Genomic DNA, 19,286 nt, shown 5'->3' with positions numbered 1-19,286 from the left:
GTATACACATAAAAAACTAAATAGAAAAGGTGACATTTCTAAAATGAATAATTATATATTGTAATTATGTTAAAAATTGTGTTCACTAAAATATTAATAAATTTTAATGTGATTCATATACTTCAATTTTTTTAAATCTTGATTTAAAAGCTTAGGGGCAAGTTCAGCTATTTCAATTCTTGATTTTTAATGGCTGTGGTAACTGAAAAAGATAGTCTTTAAAATTTGTTTCTCCATTCTATGTATTTCTTTTGAAGTGGAAGCTCTATCAACAGGCTTGCGCATTAGTATATGTTGTATCACATCAGAAAAGAGACTACCTAAATTACCATTATTGGTGCTAAAAATGGCCACTGGATTAGGTGTTAACCATCAAATCCCTAGAAACCCCCTTGATGAAGGTGAAAGAGGAGAATGAAAAAGCTGGCTTAAAATTCAACATTCAAAAAAGTAAGATCATGGCATCCAAAATGGGGGAAAAAATGGAAACAGTGACAAACTTTGTTTTCCTGGGTTCCAAAATCACTGCAGACGCTGACTGCAGCCATGAAATTAAAAGACACTTGCTCGCTGGAAGAAAAGCTATGATAACTTAGCGTATTAAAAAGCAGAGAATCATTTTGCTGACAAAGGTCCGTATAGTCAAACCTATGGGTTTTTTTTCCAGTAGTCATGTACAGATGTTAAGTTGGACCACAAGAAGGCCAAGCACTAAAGAATTGATGCTTCTGAACTGCCGTGCTGGAGGACTCTTGAGAGTCCCACGGACTGCAAGGAGATCAAACCAGTCAATCCTAAAGGAAATCAACCCTGACTATTCACTGGAGGACTGGTACTGAAGCTGAAGCTCTAATCCTTTGGCCACCTAACGCGAAGAGCTGACTCACTGGAAAAGACTCTGATGCTGGGAAAGATTGAGGGCAGGAGGACAAGGGGGAGATAGACGGTGAGTTAGATGGCATCACCAACTCAACAGACAGGAGTCTGAGCAGACTCAGAGCTGGTGAAGAACAGGGAAGCCTGGAGTGCTGTAGTCCATGAGGTGACAAAGATCTGGACATGATTTAGTGATTGAAAAACAACAATCAAATCCCTTCAATATATCATTATATATCATTTACCATGATATGTAAATGCAAGTGCAGGAATGATTACACTCATTTTTTAATCCTGTTCTGCAATGGTTAGTAAATTTCCAATTTCCTAAATGCTAATCGATAGATGCTAGAATAGTGCTCCACATTTTTCAAATATTTAGCAAATGAGTTAAAAACCCATTGAAATATTGTTAAAGCTGGTTTTAAAATTTTGTTTTGTGGCTATTAATGTAATACTTTACTTCAAAAACCAGTTATTAGAGGGAACTGGCTATTCATTCTGCCTTCTCGGTAAAAAAATTGGTTTCAGGGTAACCAGAGTCCCAACTGAATGAGGGAAAGCTTAATTCCCATAAAAGTAAGCCAGCTAATAAGTGAAAGAAGAATGAATAATTAGAAAAATGTTATACTGAAACCCCAGTAAAATGATTGATTCAATCAAGCATATTCAACTGTTTAAAACACCAAGATATGCATGGTTGATAGGAAACCGAATATACAAACAGTTCCAAAATCACCCCACACAGAATGTTTAAATCATAAGGACAAAACAATATATTGAAGAGATTCGATGGTTGGCACTTAATCCAGTGGCCATTTTTAGCATCACTAATGGTAATGTAGGTATTCTATGTTTTCTGATTGATACAACATATGCTACTAATGCAAACCTATTGTTACAACTTTCAGTTCACAAGAAATACAAATAACGGAGAAACAAGTTTAAAAAAATATTACAAAAAAAAAAAAAAAATACCACAGAGGGGAAAAAAAAAAAAGAACAACAAAAAATAAAACCACAAAGAAGATACCAGAGAAATTCAAAAGGTGGAACTTTCTACAAGAAACTAGGTCTGGTTTCTTAACAAACAAACAAACAAAAAAATCAATGTTAGCTAAAAAGGACCATGTGTGAGAGAGATTTAAGTACACAACAACCATGGTCCTGAATTAGATATTGGTGTAGACATTTTGGATTAACTGAGAAATACAAATATAATCTGGGTATACAGATGATGAAACATGTACTGAAATGAAAGAACAGATCACTGACTAAAAACAGTCATGTGATAAAATTATACTGGTGAACATATACTGCTTCTATAAAGATAAAAGTATCATTTAAAAGAAATTTTTCTAAGTTTCTCAAAGGTCCGAACATGGGTTTTATACACATTTTTTATAACAAAATGACAAAGTTGCAAACTTTTTTTTCGAAATGCTCTCACAAAAGTAAATTTGTTTTGAAAAGCATTTATTTTTCCACTTAGAATTTCATCCTTACTTGAAATGACAGGTTAAAGTATCACCACCCCAAAATCTGGCTAGGAAACAGCCACTGACTTATCACAACAGGGCAGCAAACTTATCATTTTGTAAAATGCTATGATTAAATTATCCTTTTCTCAAAAAAAAAAAAAACAAAAACCACACAAAACTCAGTTTTCTTTTATGTCCCTCAACTCTTTTATTGTGAGTGATACAAAAAGATCTTTAGTTTTACTCTAATTTGTTACCCAAGAATCTAATATTTCAGATAACTGGCAAGTCCATTTGCAAGGCCACATAAACTTAATAGTTAGAAACACATTGAAAAGTCAAGCTGTTCTTCTTCTTTCTCACACCACACATGGTGCCTGACCATCTGACAAAAGGACTAAATATAAGTACAGACATGTCAATCCTATTTTAAGTATTTGAGTATTTTAAGTATTTGTAAAGCCTAACTGCTTCTGTTGTTAGGGTAAAAAAATAAACAGAATTACTAACTTTATCCTCTGACTCTCTCCACACACTCTATTAGGTCTTTTTGAGTATACAAGGATGAAGGGAGAATGGTTCCTTTCAGAGGCCCAGAGTTTAATAAAAGGATAGTCAGTCCTTTTAAACAGAATCAGTCCATTTGGAATACTTCTTCCTGACTGTACTTCCTCCAGACTTTTTGCTTTTGTTTTAATATTACCACACCACCCTCTAAGTCAGTCATTAAGAAGCCTTATTATCTCCAAAATTCCTCAAACAACTCCAGAAAAGGTCATCAGACCTGAAGGTCAATTTTTAAGGAATTCTCACTCATCTCTATAAACCTTTAATCAGAGAACTCCATAGTCTTCAATCAGATCAAACCTATACCACTTACTTACTTACTTACTTACTTACTTACTTACTTACTTGGGGTATCCACACTTATGTCTTGACACTCCTTTGCTAGTATTAATAAATCTCCTTTTCTTAGAAGTTTTTCACCTGTTTCCCCACCTAGCATCATTATAGCCCCAATCTCCTACTTGAGCCAGCCAGTCATGGCTACAAAGTCATTTGCTACAGCCAAGAGCCATAAACCTTCTGCCAAGCTGGCTTCTAACTGAACAGAGGAATGAACTCAAGTGTAACTGTTTACTTGGCACTTTCCTAACCAGTCAAATCACTGCTAACCTGGGAGTGTAAAACCCTAGAAGGATTTCTAAATCTAAAACATATTAGCTGTAGAAAAATAAACTTTTACATGCCAAAATACAACCATAAACAAAGTCAAAAGGCTAACACCAAACTGGGATCCAGTATGCCAACACATTTTCAATCAATATGCCAATGGGTATTGATCTATAGCTAGTTTTTTCACTAGCTATTAAAAAAAAATAGCAAATATCTAAAAAGAGAGGTTTCTTTTTTATAAAATTATGAAGTGTTTTATTTCTAAGACAGCCCTTGGTTCCCACCATACCCGCAGCTACCCTCTAAGGGATTCTTTCACACTCAAGTCACCGTATCTGGCTTACTCCAGATCCCACTATTTTATTTATTTATTTTTTGATCCCACCATTTTAGAGATCATCTCATCTGACCAGAGAGAGAGACAACCGACTGACCCCAAAGTAGTCCAGAAGAGCTCTGTGTGTTCTGCTCAGGAGAACATTCTCTTAAATGAAACAACTTCAGCCATTCCAGATTTTTCTCCTGGGCAAGAAAGACTTTTACTGTTACACCAAAAGCCATTTCTTCAGGGCTCCCTTTAATACTTTATGAACACCAAGAATTCTGGCTGTGTCCTTATTCCTGGAAAGCTATCACAGTTTAATCTGTGGTGTTCCTCTCCCCAGTGACTAGCCAAGTAATGGGACCAAATATCCCACTTAAAACAGCCACCTCCTTTATTCCCTTTCTCTTGGGATCCTGCATAGCCTCCTGCCACCACCACTGCCCTCTCAGGAGTTTTGCTGCTAAGTACAGTAAGCATTAGGAAAGATGACAAGTCCTTATCTGGGTAAGCTTACAAAAAACAAATTTTAAGAAACATAATCTACAACCTGTGTGTCATACATTCAGAGATGATAATACAACTTAGTTATCTCAGAATCGCTTCTCTCGATTACTTTTGTGACCATAAACAAACGCAAACCCCAAAAAGGCCTTAGTCGTTGTTAATGATATACCATAAACACAGAAAAGAAAACTATCCAACTATTTTGAGGTGCAATTTCAACAAGTACCATGAACTTTTTGGTCTAATCACTGTAAATTCCAAATTTTCAAACTACACATCAGAAAAATAGTTTTAAGTGAAAGCATGACAGAAGGAACCTGGGGGGAAGAAACAACTTACCCCAAGAACTCCAGCACCAACCCTTTTTTTACCTAGAATACTACTTGATATTTTTCCCCATTTAGTAGAGCAGCTAGGTTCCACACCACCAAAAACATGAAGAACACTAGTCCAGAAGGACCTCTTGGCTTATTTAGGAAAATCTGTTACTCAGGTAGTCCTAGAGATGAATGCACTAACTACTAAACAAAACCTGACTCTAAATAACCAAATACTTTCCATGATATTTACAAATGAATGAAATCCATAACTCATGAAATACTGGCTATTCCAAAATAATCTTCCAATGACCTAAACAGACCATCCAACTCAATGCTGTATATCATCTACACAGTATGTTATCATTTTCCTAAAATACTGACATGCCATATCCTTCTGCTATATGCTTTGACATGTTCAGAATCATACCTCAGTTGGGGAAATATTGCCTGTACTCAAACTATAAAGAACTCTAACCACATGTGATACACTTTTTATGTATTTTGGTTTTGTTTTTATAATCAATTGAAATCCTGACTCCACTTTCATAACTTTACTACATGTATCATGACTTAATAGAAACACAGCTTTGGGTCATTATTTTCTAAACTTAAGTGCCATAATGCTTAAAAAGGTATTCACACTAGTTGATTTTTAAAAAAAAATAGACTTTTTAAAAAGCAGTTTCCGGTTCAGAACAGCAAAACTGAGTAGGTTAGACATCTCCCATATACCCCTTACCCTCACCATAGACTTTCCCGCTTGGTCAATTTTTATAAAGCAAAAGATGTTCCTTCTGGCAAGAGATCAAGATGTCTTAGAAAAAAGTAATATCAAAATGCCAACTACCAGTACCACTGTTGTACATATTTTCACTAATATATTAGAAAAGTAGTTAAATACTTACCATATAACATCCAACAAGGAAAGCAGCATTTGCCTGTTTTCTCTGATCAGGGCCAGTAAAATGTATAATTTTCTTCCTCATCATTGTAATGGCCTGCATAAAGATAAACAATTGTTAGTATTTCCTTTCTAATTTCAAGTTTTTGAAAACTTTATTTTGTGATTAAAATAAATTCTGGATCTCACATGTTGAAGCATTCAGAAAGACTTTAAAATTGATACTCAAAAATACCATGTACATTCCCATAAAAGACATACTCTTGGAATAGAACAAATGTACAACTAAAGAGTGGGAGAGGAGATACCTGAAACTAATATATCATAAATCAACCACACTTCAATTTTTTTAAAAAGAGGAGATACAAACAGATACACTTTCTAAGTATAGACTATCTCTGAAAGAATAGGTAAAAGCTGGAAAAGGCAGTAAAAGAGATCTTTCCTTTCCCTATTGTCTGATTTTTTAAAAGAATCTATGCCTGAAACCCTTAAATTAAAAGGGTACAAAAATAGGAATAATTCATTCTGTTAGAAACCAGGACAGCGAATGGGGTAGGGAGGAGTGGAGTGAGGAGGGTGATACAGAGATAATCAGGAGAGTGTAAACTGGCTGTTCCCGGGGTGTTGCTAATGTTCTGTTCTTGATCAAGTTAAAAATAAAAAGGATATAGAAAGTAAAACCAAAGGAACAACATGATTTGTTAGTACTTCCTTACATGTACTTCACTAACTTGAGTTGAAATATTTCAATTAAGGGTAAGGAATAGGACATATTCAGCTGAATAAGCACAGTATTCCTTCACTTCTATGAGCCAGTGTTTGGGTATTTCAGTGATGAACATGTACATGATGAATTTTCCTTTAGTTGTTTACACAGAGTAAGAGATTCAAGTTGATTAAAAAAAAAAAAAAAAAAAAACCCAACCAGCCCTCAAGCAACATAAGCATAAGACACTCTTACTATAAATTCTCAACACATTTTTATCACTATTAATTGAACAGGAATCAAAGTTTCAATCAGGTTGGATGGTCAATACTCTACAAGTTGTTCTAGGAATATTAATGACTTTTTAATTTTGAAAAAAGGATGAATATAATCTTCATTGACCCAAAGGATAGAAGTCCTTAGATGGCCAAGTATTTCTGATGTGGAATTTTAAGACTGATGTTCAAGGGAGGAAACATCTGCCTTACTCACTAATTAATTTTCAATGTAATATAATTTTTAGTTGACAATGAGTTTTATTTCTGTGTAGTAGCCTAATAAATAATCAACTGAATAAACTTGTTTTAAAAAGTACCTGCCCCCAAATCCAGTATTTCTACTTGAGAATTTCTACTTGTGACTCTTGGAATTGCTAGCAGTTTATAAACTTTTTATTTTATATAACTAGTAATTCAAAGTTTTTTAAAAAATAAATGAATAACATCTAAGTTCAAACCAACAGTAATACACTCTTATACTTTAGTGATACAATCTTAAATATATGCTCTTTGCTCCTGTTTCCCAACTCCTTAATCATATGTGTAAAGGGTCAAGGTGAAGAGTCACAAGCAGTAAAATATCATGAGAGAGCCAAGGTATAATAAAGTAAGATGAACTGATTTCTCTTAGTCTCCTAACATTCCCTGTCACAGTGAAGGGAGAAAGAACTATGACCAGAGGAAGGAAAGCTTCTCTTGTTAGGTATCAGTTCTATTAGCTCAGACGGTAAGAGATTCACTTTATTAACAGCTTCCACTTTGGCTTTTCAAGTATCTAAACATCACCAATCCAAATCAGAATCGAATGACCCAAACTTAAACCATTCCATCAAAACTCTAGAAAAATAAATAGATACATTATGACTTCATAAAACAATAAACCACATGTATGTCCCAAACACCACTGGAGTGAAAAACTTGACATTGCCTTTTTAAAAATAGATTCCCCCTCGTCCCCACAAGATCAGGCTAATAATGATTACTTAAGTGAAACCTCAGTAAAAAGTACTTTACCTTTAATTTCTTATTTATCTTGCAGCAATATCTGTAAACCATTGCTAGATTGAGTGGTCCAAAATCTGCGTAGAAGCTGCAAAAATGAAACACAAAAATGTGTATGTGTGTTCCAGATGCTTTGCATATAACTGCCTTTTTGTAGCTATGAGATCAAAATAAAGGAAGAAAGTACACACCAATTTATTATAGGTCATATAACTTAAAGGTTACTGCCTTACTAATAGAAGAAATACTGTGGTAAAAGATGACTAATAAAAAACATGATAAGCGCTACAACACTTTTAAATCTAACCTCAAATAATACATGAAAATACTTTCTGAATAAAAAAAGCTATTTTCCCACACATTTTTCCACTGGCAAAATCATCTTACTTAGTACACTAGTTTAAATTTCATTATACTGTAAACTATTAGAATTTCAAATGTAAACTGTTAAATTTAGGAGAATTCTTTCACTTTTTGATTTTTCCTCTCCTAAGGATCTATTTTATTACCAAAGATTAAAATCAGCATCCTGCAACTAATGATGAACAGATTTACAATGTTCCAATTTTATAAACATACCTTTAGATTTTTCAAAATAAAAAAAAGTTACTAACAATCTTTTAAAAAACAATACTTACTTTTCATATTCAAGTTCATTATCTATGCTGAAATAATGTACATTTGATGAACTCTTTGGTCTGCTGAAGAGAATGGCAAAACAAAGGCGATCTGAAATGGAAAAATTGTAATGTTCCTTCCTTCACATTATTAAAAACGTTTCATATATCACGATGCAACTCTTTTCAAATGAATTAAAAAAAATTTTTTTTCCATGCATGTTTTACCTATGGTAAGGGTATCAATGGGTAACTTCAAAATATTCTATTTTGGTGGGTAATAATAAATAAGCAATTTTTAAAACAGAGAAGTTGCCTTCAATATTAGTTTCAAGAAGAGTAAGCAACTTTTCACATAGTGATACGACTTAATTTTTGGATGAACCTCTCATCGCAAAATGTTAGCTATTCTAGATTAAAAAATTTCAGCAAGGCAGCAGGCATTTCATGGCTAGACCACCAGCCTTGATGATTGTCCCTATATTTTGCTATATTTTCAAGACATCCTAAAAAGTTATTTCAATAAGAAGCTATGTTTTAAGCAGAAAGACAACACTCTCAAAATTGCTTCAAAATTAATGTTTACGGCTACAGAACACAAAACAAATCCTGTTTATCCAGTGTTTTGGGGGGTCACTTTTTTTGATCGGGAATCACTACTTCTGTAGTGATTTTTACAATCAGACAAATCACCATTATAACAGAGGCAAGGAAAGTTTTCTGTACGATGTGTATGAGATGAACTTGCATTGCATAAATGAAGTTAGGCTGCTGTGAGGTTTAGCAAGAATGTTAACAGAGTAATGCTAGGAGGCTCCACCCTTCCTTTCCCGCCCCACCCCAAAAAGAGTTGCCCAAAAATCCTTGGGGAAGCCGTATGCCGCAATAACTAGTAGTAGTAATACTAACAGTAGTGCTAATAGAATACTTAAATTCAAATTATGGCAAAATCAAGTACAAGCCCTAAAACAGTTAAGAAACAACAGATGCCAGCTGGCATCCTGTCCCCAAATAGTAATTTAAGCAATTTTTGCCTACAATTCAGTGCACACAATTGCTATATTTTTCCTGTGAATGCGTCAACTAAAACGTCTTGCAACCACAAACACTCAAACAGATGACGGAGCTTACTCCTTTTCAACCACAAATGACCCTTGATCCCCATGCACAGTGACCAGGGATTTGGCTCCGAGGTGGCGAGCCTACGCGCCATGGTTTAAGGACACAAGGGTCCCAAGTGCACACGTCCATGCGGATTCACCCCCAAAGCAGGACCACGTCTGGGCACTAGGAGTCCCGGGAGGCCACCCACGCCCATGAGACAGCCTCGGCCCTGGTCCCAAAGTTTAAAGGCGCGTCTCGAGCAGCAATAGGGGTTCCTCGACTCCTGGGCACCGCCCGATGCCCTCCAAACAGGGGGTGTCCCTCTGCACTCACCTTTGATCACCTCGGCCACCAAAGGGGTCCCTGCACCCTCCCGGCTCATGACTCCACTGCATCTGGAAGGCGGGGCGGAGGGAAGTACCGGGCGGCCAGGGAGCAACTCGCGGGGAGAGGAGGACCGCGACCACACCCCCGAAGTTTAAAAAGCAAAAAAGTTTAAAGGGCCGCCCCCAAACACTAGGCACAGCGACGCCCCTCGGCCGGCCACCCCACCGCAAGCTCAGGAGAACCAACCCCGGAAGTTCGAAACTTCGCAAGCGCCCCAGACGCTGGGTGGTGAGGGACGGGTGCGGAAACCAGCCCCAGCCGCCCGGGCTGAGTTTCGCCCCGCCTCGGGGCCACTGGGCGGTCGGTCGTCTGCAGCGCCAAGGCCCCTCCAGCGCCGCAAGTCTCTACTCAAAGTCGGGAGGTGCAGAAGGTCACAGAGGCAAACGCGGGCCTGGTTAAGAAAGCGGCTCCCAAACCGATTAAAAGGATTTCTCGGAAGAGAAGGGCTTGGCGGTGGATCTGACCCCCAACCTTATGCTCGGCCGTCCTCTTCGCCGCCACCAGGGGACGCTACAGCCAGGCCGCACCGAGAGGTCGGCGCCCGGCCTCGAGGACCCCGCGGGCCTGGAGCTCCCTCCACTCAGGGGTGGAGACTCGCTGAGGGCTGGTGTCTCCTTTTAAAGGGGCCTTTTCAGAACTGTTCAAAATTTAAAGGTACGCCTAAAGCAGAGGTCATTCATTCCCTGAAAGGCCTTAGATTTCTCCTCAGAAAAGTATTTGGATGGTTGAAAAACAGGAATTCTGACGCGATGCTAAACAATTTAAGAATTTTCTAAACCTATGTTAGTCTCCAGAATAATGGTCCTAATTTTGTTATATATAATATGGTAGTGGGATTATAGGGGATTTTTATTTCCTTCTGTATTCTAGGTTTGCTACAGAAAAAGTTATTTTAATAACCCGTGAAAAATGTTTGCAATGACTCTCCCTTAAAAAGAACAAGCAATACAGTAACTACTCTTTCCCAAGAACTACACTTTTATTTGTCATCTCAATAGAATATACACGTTATATATCACAATATATACATCTTTGCCTCAAAATTAAGCCTGCATTATCTCCTTACCTTATTCTAAACTTCCAGACAGACCAGATGTTTTTAAGTGTAAAAAACAAAACATTGAATTATTTTTTAATGAAGAATATCATTCCAAATGAAAAAATCTATAAGCTATGAGAATCTGTTAAACTGATAAACATTTTAAAAAGTCTTTCATGGCAATAAATACAAATTCACAACATAAACTGGAAAAATGTTTTAAATCCATCTCAAGAACACACCCAACTTCAATTTTATCTTAGGGTGAAATAATAAAAATAAAATTTAAACTATACAGTACTACTTTTCCTTCAGACTGGCAAAAATCAAAGGAGTTTGATAAGTACTGTGTTGGTGAGGTGGGGACACAGGCACTCTCATAGTCTGTGGGTAGGAATGTAAACTGTGACAACCTCCATGAAGGGCAACAAAAGGCAATTGGGCAGAAATTTCCAAGGCTGAAAACTGAACACTGGCAAGATTGCCAAGATGGACATCTTTACAGGTGTTTACAGGCTGCATGATTTATAGCTACATATTTAAAACACATATGTATACAATTGTATATGAAATCTTGAATATCTCTGGAAGGAAACACAAAAAAACCTGGTGTTTGCCTTTATAGGGGGAAACTATCTGTAATTAGGGAAGTTATAGTAAGAAAGATTTATTCATTTTTGTAACTTGAATTTTTGTAGCATATATTACCTATTCAAAATTGTGAAGTTATTGAAAAGTAAACTTGCCGGCTAAAAGTGTTCTTCCAAAGCTGACTTCATTAAGACACAAAGCATTCAGTAAACACAGTATAACACAATCTAGAAAATGTGCTTTGCACACTTCTAAACAGCAGGACAGTGAAGAGGAACTAAAGAGCCTCTTGATGAAAGTGAAAGAGGAGAATGAAAAAGTTGGCTTAAAGCTTAACATTCAGAAAACTAAGATCATGGCATCTGGTCTCATCACTTCATGGGAAATAAATGGGGAGACAGGAAATAGACAGGGAAACAGTGTCAGACTTCATTTTTTGGGGCTCCAAAATCACTGCAGATGGTGATTGCAGCCATGAAATTAAAACACACTTACTCCTTGGAAGGAAAGTTATGACCAACCTAGACAGCATATTAAAAAGCAGAGACATTACTTTGCCAACAAAGGTCTGTCTGGTCAAGGCTGTGGTTTTTCCAGTGGTCATGTATGGATGTGAGAGTTGGACTATAAAGAAAGCTGAGTGCGGAAGAATTGATGCTTTTGAACTGTGATGTTGGAAAAGACTCTTGAGAGTCCCTTGGACTGCAAGGAGATCCAACCAGTCCATCCTAAAGGAGACCAGTCCTGGGTGTTCATTGGAAGAACTGATGCTGAAGCTGAAACTCCAGTACTTTGGCCACCTGATGCGAAGAGCTGACTCATTGGAAAAGACCCTGATGCTGGGGAAGATTGAAGGCAGGAGGAGAAGGGGACGACAGAGCATGAGATGGCTGGATGGCATCACCGACTCGATGGGCATGAGTTTGAGTAAACTCCGGGAGATGGTGATGGACAGGGAGGCCTGGTGTGCTGCGATTCATGCGGTCGCAAAGAGTCAGACATGACTGAGTGACTGAACTGAACTAAACTGAAACAACAGAACTGGTTAGTGCTACCATCTCTTGAAATCCAGTTTCTTTTTAACCCAAATAAAACCGGAAGGAGCTACATAGAAATGGGGAGAGATTTTCCCTCCAAGTCCAAACCTGAAATTCAGTTCCCAAAGGAAATATTTTATATATTACAGGGTGAGTTAGAATCACTGATTTTCTTATGTCCAATTACCTGTGCACAAGATATTCTCAAGTTGTTATTCGAGAGTCATATTGTTATAAACTATAATAGAGGCCAGAGTACTGGGATGAGAGCTATTTACTAGAAAACTGGAGCTGGAAAATAGGTCTCTTTAAAACATTTTGATTAAAAGTTCATGATTAAACTTACTATCCTATGATAAACCCATGTGTCCTCCCTTTAATGTGTTTGTCGTCAAAAACAAAACTGAAGTATTGAAGTGGTAAACTTTCTTGCCCTACACTCTGTCATACAGTCACCAGTCCTGCTTCTTTTACAGAAAAGATACAGTAGAAGTATATTAAATCTTATGGTTTTTAAATATTGACAAGAACATTCAAAATCCATCCTTGGGCCAAATTTGTCTACAGTTCTGATATGGCTTATGGGTCTCTAGTTTACTACCTCTTCCTTTAATAAGTATTTGTTAAGTTAATAACATTTTCCTACATAACAACTAGCTATTGGGATGAAAAGTGTTAATTGCTCAGTCATGGCTGACTCTTGGCGATCCCATGGACTGTAGCCCACCAGGCTCCTCAGTCCATGGAATTCTCCAGGCAAGAATACTGGAGTGGGTAGCCATGCTCTTCTTCAGGAGATCTTCCCAGTCCAGGGATCAAACCCAGGTCTCCTGCCTTGCAGGCAGATTCTTTACTGTCTGAGCTACCAGGGAAGCCCAGTTAATCATAAAAGAGAGAGAGTTATATTCTAAACCAATTGAGAAATATCTGTAGTAGTCAGGTGGCAATGAAAACACAGTATCTACTTTTTAGTAGAAATGATGAAAAGAACTCTAAACACAGTAAGCTTCCCACCCATTCTGTTTCCCCCATGGAACCAGACTGACTTCACAAGTCCTGGCACAGGAACTGGAGAAGTGCAAGTCTTCCCTATGGGGTAGCGAAGTCTCCCTCAGGGAGCTCACTGTCAGACAAGCAGGGGGAGAATTCACATCTCCTGGGAATAAGAAAGAACAGGCTCCACCTAAACAGTGACTGTCCCTCACGGAGGGCTAATAGCCATCACTCTCATCTATCATTAGTCCTTTTTTCCTTGAGATGAGGAGTAACCAAGAGAAGCATAGGAAGAAATGTTCATAAAACAATGGCAACTAACAATTACTGAGAGTTTAGTGCCACGTATTACATTAATAAGCTCATTCAGTTCAGTTCAGTTCAGTCGCTCAGTCATGTCCGACTCTTTGCGACCCCATGAACCGCAGCACGCCAGGTCTCCTTGTCCATCACCAACTCCCGGAGTTTACTCAAACTCATGCCCATTGAGTCGGTGATGCCATCCAGCCATCTCATCCTCTGTCATCCCCTCCTCCTCCTGCCCCTAATCCCTCCAAGCATCAGGGTCTTTTCCAATGAGTCAACTCTTCGCATGAGGTGGCCAAAGTACGGGAGTTTCAGCTTCAGCATCAGTCCTTCCAATGAACACCCAGGACTGATCTCCTTTAGGATGGAATGGTTGGATCTCCTTGCAGTCCAAGGGACTCTCAAGAGTCTTCTCCAACACCACAGTTCAAAAGCATCAATTTTTCAGTGCTCAGCTTTCTTCACAGTCCAACTCTCACATCCATTCAGGACCACTGGAAAAACCATAGCCTTGACTAGATGGACCTTTGTCAGCAAAGTAATGTCTCTGCTTTTTAATATGCTGTCTAGGTTGGTCATAACTTTCCTTCCAAGGAGTAAGCGTCTTTTAATTTCATGGCTGCAGTCACCATCTGCAGTGATTTTGGAGCCCCAAAAAAATAAAGTCTGACACTGTTTCCACTGTCTCTCCATCTATTTCCCACGAGGTGATGGAACCAGATGCCATGATCTTAGTTTTCTGAATGTTGAGCTTTAAGCCAACTTTTTCACTCTCCTGTTTCACTTTCATCAAGAGGCTTTTTAGTTCCTCTTCACTTTCTGCCATAAGGGTGGTGTCATCTGCATATCTAAGGTTATTGATATTTCTCCCAGCAATCTTGATTCCAGCTTGTGCTTCTTCCAGCCCATTAATATAAAGCAAATGCTACTACCACTATCAGTATTTTTCAGGAAAGGAAACCCAACCTAAAGAAGCAAAATAACTAACCTGAGCAAAGTCACAAACTTGTAAAGTAGCAGAATCAGGATCTTAACGCAGGCTTTTTGCCTGAAGCCTGAAATTTTTAAACGCCTGCCTCAAAGACTTGCCTCAATATAAAGCAAGAGTAATTAAAACAGTAAGATTTTAGCACAGCAACATAGGAACGTGAACCCAGGCAAATACGAAAACTTAGTATATGAGAAAAATCAGTCATGAAGAAGGCCTTACTCAGTAATGGACAAATGTCTATAAGTATGAAAAGAAAACAAGGCACCAATATATTATATTATATAATACCTTATATTATATAAAATAAAGACCAAATGAAGTAAGTTTTTAAAAGTTGTCAGATAACTATAAAAATTAAACCAACTAATTTTATAATTTAAATGGGACTTTTAAGCATGACACAAAACTCAAGGTATAAAGAAAAAAAAACCAGAAACTTGCAGAAAATATATAATAGTTAATGATCACAATGATAAAATCTGTAAAACAATATAAAAACCCAATAGAAAATAAAATTCTATAAAGGCTATAAACAATTAAGAAATACAAATAGCCAATAGCATATTAAAAGAAATTTAATCTTACCAGTGGCTCAACATTAAAAAGTCCAACATCATGAATAGATTATGGAAGAAACCCACAGAAGAAGTAATTAAAATCAACTCATTCCAAATTAATCCTTCATACATGGGATTAAAAGAGAACATTTTTAAACTGATCAAGGTTATCTTCCAGATACCTTGGGGAAATACCACAGTTCATGCCTTAACTTCATAAGTATCTCCCTAAAATGAAAACCAAGATAAAAAGTTCTACTACCATGACTTCTGTTTAAAAATGTAGTAACTGGAAGTGCACACCGATGCCAAGATAAAAAGAAATGAGTGAAGACTTAGAAACAAAACTGTACTTATTTATAGACAACTGTCTGTCTAGAAAATACAAAAGGATCTGTAGACAAACTACTAGAATAAATAAACGTTTGCAAACTTTTTCGATTTACATGATTAGGAGTTTTAAGAAAAAGTTTTCCTGTGTACTACTTGTAATAACTAATAAAAAATATAAGTGCATGTTCATTTATGAATATAGGAGAGATAAAAGCAAGTTTTTATTGGAAAGATTCACTGTCACAAAGATGGTAATTTCCTTCAAACTACATGCATTCTTATCAAAATCTCAACAGAACTTTTCACAAAACTTAACAAGCTGATCCTAAAATGAATCTACAAGACCAGAGGACCAAGAAGAACTGAGACCAATTTGAAAACAAACAGAAAGAGGCCTTTGCCCTGCCAAGTATTAAAACTTGCAATAATTTAGGCATGTAGAATTGACACATATACTAGATCTCTATCTATTATATATAAGAGCTCAGTAACAGACCCCATATACATAGAAACTTCACTTATGGCACAGGTAGCATTGAAGATCAATAGTAACAGTGTGTGTACATTCAGTCACTGAGTCATGTCTGACTCTTTGTGACCCCCATGGGCTGTGGCCTGTCTCCTCTGTCCATGGAATTTTCCAGGCAAGAACACTAGAGTGGGTTGCCATTTCCTACTCCAGCGGATCTTCCCAACCCAGGGATCAAACACATATCTTGCACTGGCAGGCAGATTCTTTACCACTGTACCACCTGAGAAGCCATGGTAAAAGTAAGAATGCTCAACACATGGTGCAGTGACAATTGCTTGTACACACTGTTAGATTCATGAATCAAGGTAAACTGAATGTGGTCATACAGGAGATGGCAAGAGTGAACATTGAGATTTTAGGAATCAGTGAACTAAAATGGATGAGGATGGGCACATTTAATTCGATGACCATTATATGTACTAGTCTGGGCAATAATCCCTTAGAAGAAATGGAGTAGCCCTCATAGTCAATAAAAAAAGTCCAAAATGCAGTACTTGGTTGCAATCTCAAAAATGACAGACTGATCTCATTTCATTTCCAAGGCAAACCATTCAACATCACAGTAATCTGAGTTTATGCCCCAACCACTAATGTTGAAGAAGCTGAAGATGAACAACTCTATGAAGACCTACAAGACCTCATAGAACTAACACTAAGAAAAGATGTCCTTTTCATCATAGGGGACTGGAATGCAAAACTAGGAAGTCAAGAGATACCTGGGATAATAGGCAACTTTGGTCTTGGAGTACAGAATGAAGCAGGGCAAATTCTAACAAAGTTTTGCCAAGAGAACACACTGGTCATAGCAAACACTGTTTTCCAGTAACACCAGCAAAGACTCAGAGTTCCAGAGAATAGCACAGAGAGATAAGAAAGCCTTCTTAAGGGAACAATGCAAAGAAATAGAGAAAAACAATAGGATGGGAAAGACTAGAGATCTCCTCAAGGAAACTGGAGATACCAAGGGAACATTTCATGCAAAGATAGGCACAATAAAGGACAAAAGTGGCAAGCGCCTCATAGGAGCAGAAGAGATTAAGAAAAGGTGGCAAGAATACACAGAACTCTAAAAAAAACTCTTAATGACCCAGATAACCATAATGGTGTGGGCACTCACCTAGAGCAAGATATCCTGGAGTGTGAAGTCAACTGGGCCTTAGGAAACATTACTATGAACAAAGCTATTGAAGGTGATGGAATTCTAGCTGAGACATTTCAAATCCTAAAAGATGATGCTGTTAAAGTGTTGCATGTATTATGCCAACAAATTTGGAAAACTCAGCAGAGGCCACAGGACTAGGTCAGTTTTCATTCCAATCCCAAAGAAAAGCAATGCTAAAGAATGTTCAAATTACCGTACAATTGCACTCATGAAAGCAAGATTATGCTCAAAATCCTGAAGCTAGGCTTCAGCAGTATGTGAACCGAGAACATCCATATCTACAAGCTGCATTTAGAAAAGGCAGAGGAACCAGAGATCAAATAACCAAAATCCGTAGGATCACTGAAAAAGCAAGAGAGTTCCAAAGAAACATCTACTTCTGCTTCATTGACTATGTTAAAGCCTTTGACTGTGTGGATCACAACAAACTGTGGAATATTCTTAATGAGATGGGAATACCAGACCACCTTACCTGCCTCCTGAGAAACCTGTATGCAGGACAAGAAGCAACAGTTAGAACTGAACATGGAACAATGGACTGGTTCCAAATTGGGAAAGGAGTATGTCAAAGCTATGTATTGTCACCCTGCTTATTAAACTTATATGCAGAGAACATCATGCAAAATGCCAGGCTGGATGAATCACAAGCTGGAATCAAAATTACTGGAAGAAATATCAACAACCTCAGATATGCAGATACCACTTTAATGACAGAAAGTGAAGAGGAACTAAAGAGCCTCTTGATGAAAGTGAAAGAAGAGAGTGGAAAAAGCTGGCTTAAAACTCAACATTCAAAAAACTAAGGTCATGGCATCCAGTCCTAACACTTCCTGGTAAAAGATGAGGGAAATGTGGAAACAGTGTCAGATTTCATTTTTTTGGGCTCCAAAATCAATGCAGAAGATGACTACAGCCATGAAATCAAAAGATGCTTGCTCCTTGGAATAGCTATGACAAACCTAAACAATGTATTAAAAAGCAAATACATCACTTTGCTGTCAAAAGTCCGTATAGTCAAAGCTTTGGTTTTTCCAGTAGTCATGTATGGATGTGAGAGTTGGACCATAACAAAGGCTGACGGCTAAAGAACTGATGGTTTTGAATCGTGGTGCTGGAGAAAACTCTTGAGAGTCCCTTGGACTGCAAGGAGATCAAATCAGTCAGTTTAAAGGAATTCAGCCCTGAATTGAATATTCATTGGAAGGACTGGTGCTGAAGCTGAAGGTCCAATACTTTGGCCACCTGATTCGAAGAGCTGACTCATTGGAAAAGACCCTGATGCTGAGAAAGACTGAGGGGAGGAGAAGTGGGCAATAGAGGATGAGATGGTTAGATAGCATCACCAACTCAATGAACATGAGTTTGAGCAAACTCCGAGAGATACTGAAGGACAGGGAAGCCAGGTGTGCTGCAGTTCATTGGATCACAAAATGTCGGACACGACTGAGCAACAGAACAACAACAAAATGCAGAGTACATCATGCTGGATGGATCACAAGCTGGAATCAGGATGCCAGGAGAAATATCAACAAACTTACATATGCAGATGATACCCTAAAGCCAGAAAGTGAAGAGGACTAAAGAGCCTCTTGATGAAAGTGTAAGAGGAGAGTGAAAAAGCTAGCTTAAAACTCAACATTCAAAAAATGAAGATCATGGCCTCTGGTCCCATCACATTATGGCAAACAGATGGGGAAAAAATGGAAATATGACAGGTTTTTTTTTTCTTGGGCTTCAAAATCACCGCAGACTCTGATTGCAGCCACAAAATTAAAAGACCCTTGCTCCTTGGAAGAAAAGCTATGACAAACCTAGACAGCATATTAAAAAGCAGGGACATCACTTTACCAACAAAGGTCCACAGTCAAAACTATAATTTTTTCCAGTAGTCATGTACAGATGTGAGAGTTGAACCATAAAGAAAGCGGAGTACCAAAGAATTGATGCTTTCAAACTGTGGTGCTGGAGAAGGCTTTTGAGAGTCCCTTGGACTGCAAGGAGATCAAACCAGTCAATCCTAAAGGATCAACCCTGAAAATTCACTGGAAGGACTAAGGCTGAAGCC

At 37.8% G+C, this 19,286-nt stretch overlaps 1 protein-coding gene across 18 annotated transcripts in view; it reads right to left on the bottom strand.

Moving 5' to 3' along the window:
• CDC14B (cell division cycle 14B) overlaps nt 1–19,286 on the bottom strand; it is a 130,056-nt gene that overhangs the window by 52,580 nt on the left and 58,190 nt on the right. For 15 of the 18 annotated variants that reach the window (XM_070459483.1, XM_020898940.2, XM_070459484.1 and 12 more), the window contains 3 exons: nt 8,211–8,301; nt 7,585–7,660; nt 5,588–5,680 (listed from right to left, as the gene is read on the bottom strand). In XM_070459483.1, the coding sequence (XP_070315584.1) occupies nt 5,588–5,680; nt 7,585–7,660; nt 8,211–8,301 (260 nt within the window). Of the gene's footprint in view, nt 1–5,587; nt 5,681–7,584; nt 7,661–8,210; nt 8,302–9,626; nt 9,774–19,286 lie in introns of those variants that run through there. The other 3 variants (XM_070459494.1, XM_020898941.2, XM_070459491.1) reach the window with 2 other exon arrangements.

The sequence above is a fragment of the Odocoileus virginianus genome, chromosome 31, assembly GCF_023699985.2.
Source record: "Odocoileus virginianus isolate 20LAN1187 ecotype Illinois chromosome 31, Ovbor_1.2, whole genome shotgun sequence".
Lineage (NCBI taxonomy): Eukaryota > Metazoa > Chordata > Mammalia > Artiodactyla > Cervidae > Odocoileus > Odocoileus virginianus.
The sequence above is the reverse complement of the archived record's forward strand: the minus strand, read 5'-3'. Positions and strand labels throughout refer to the sequence as shown.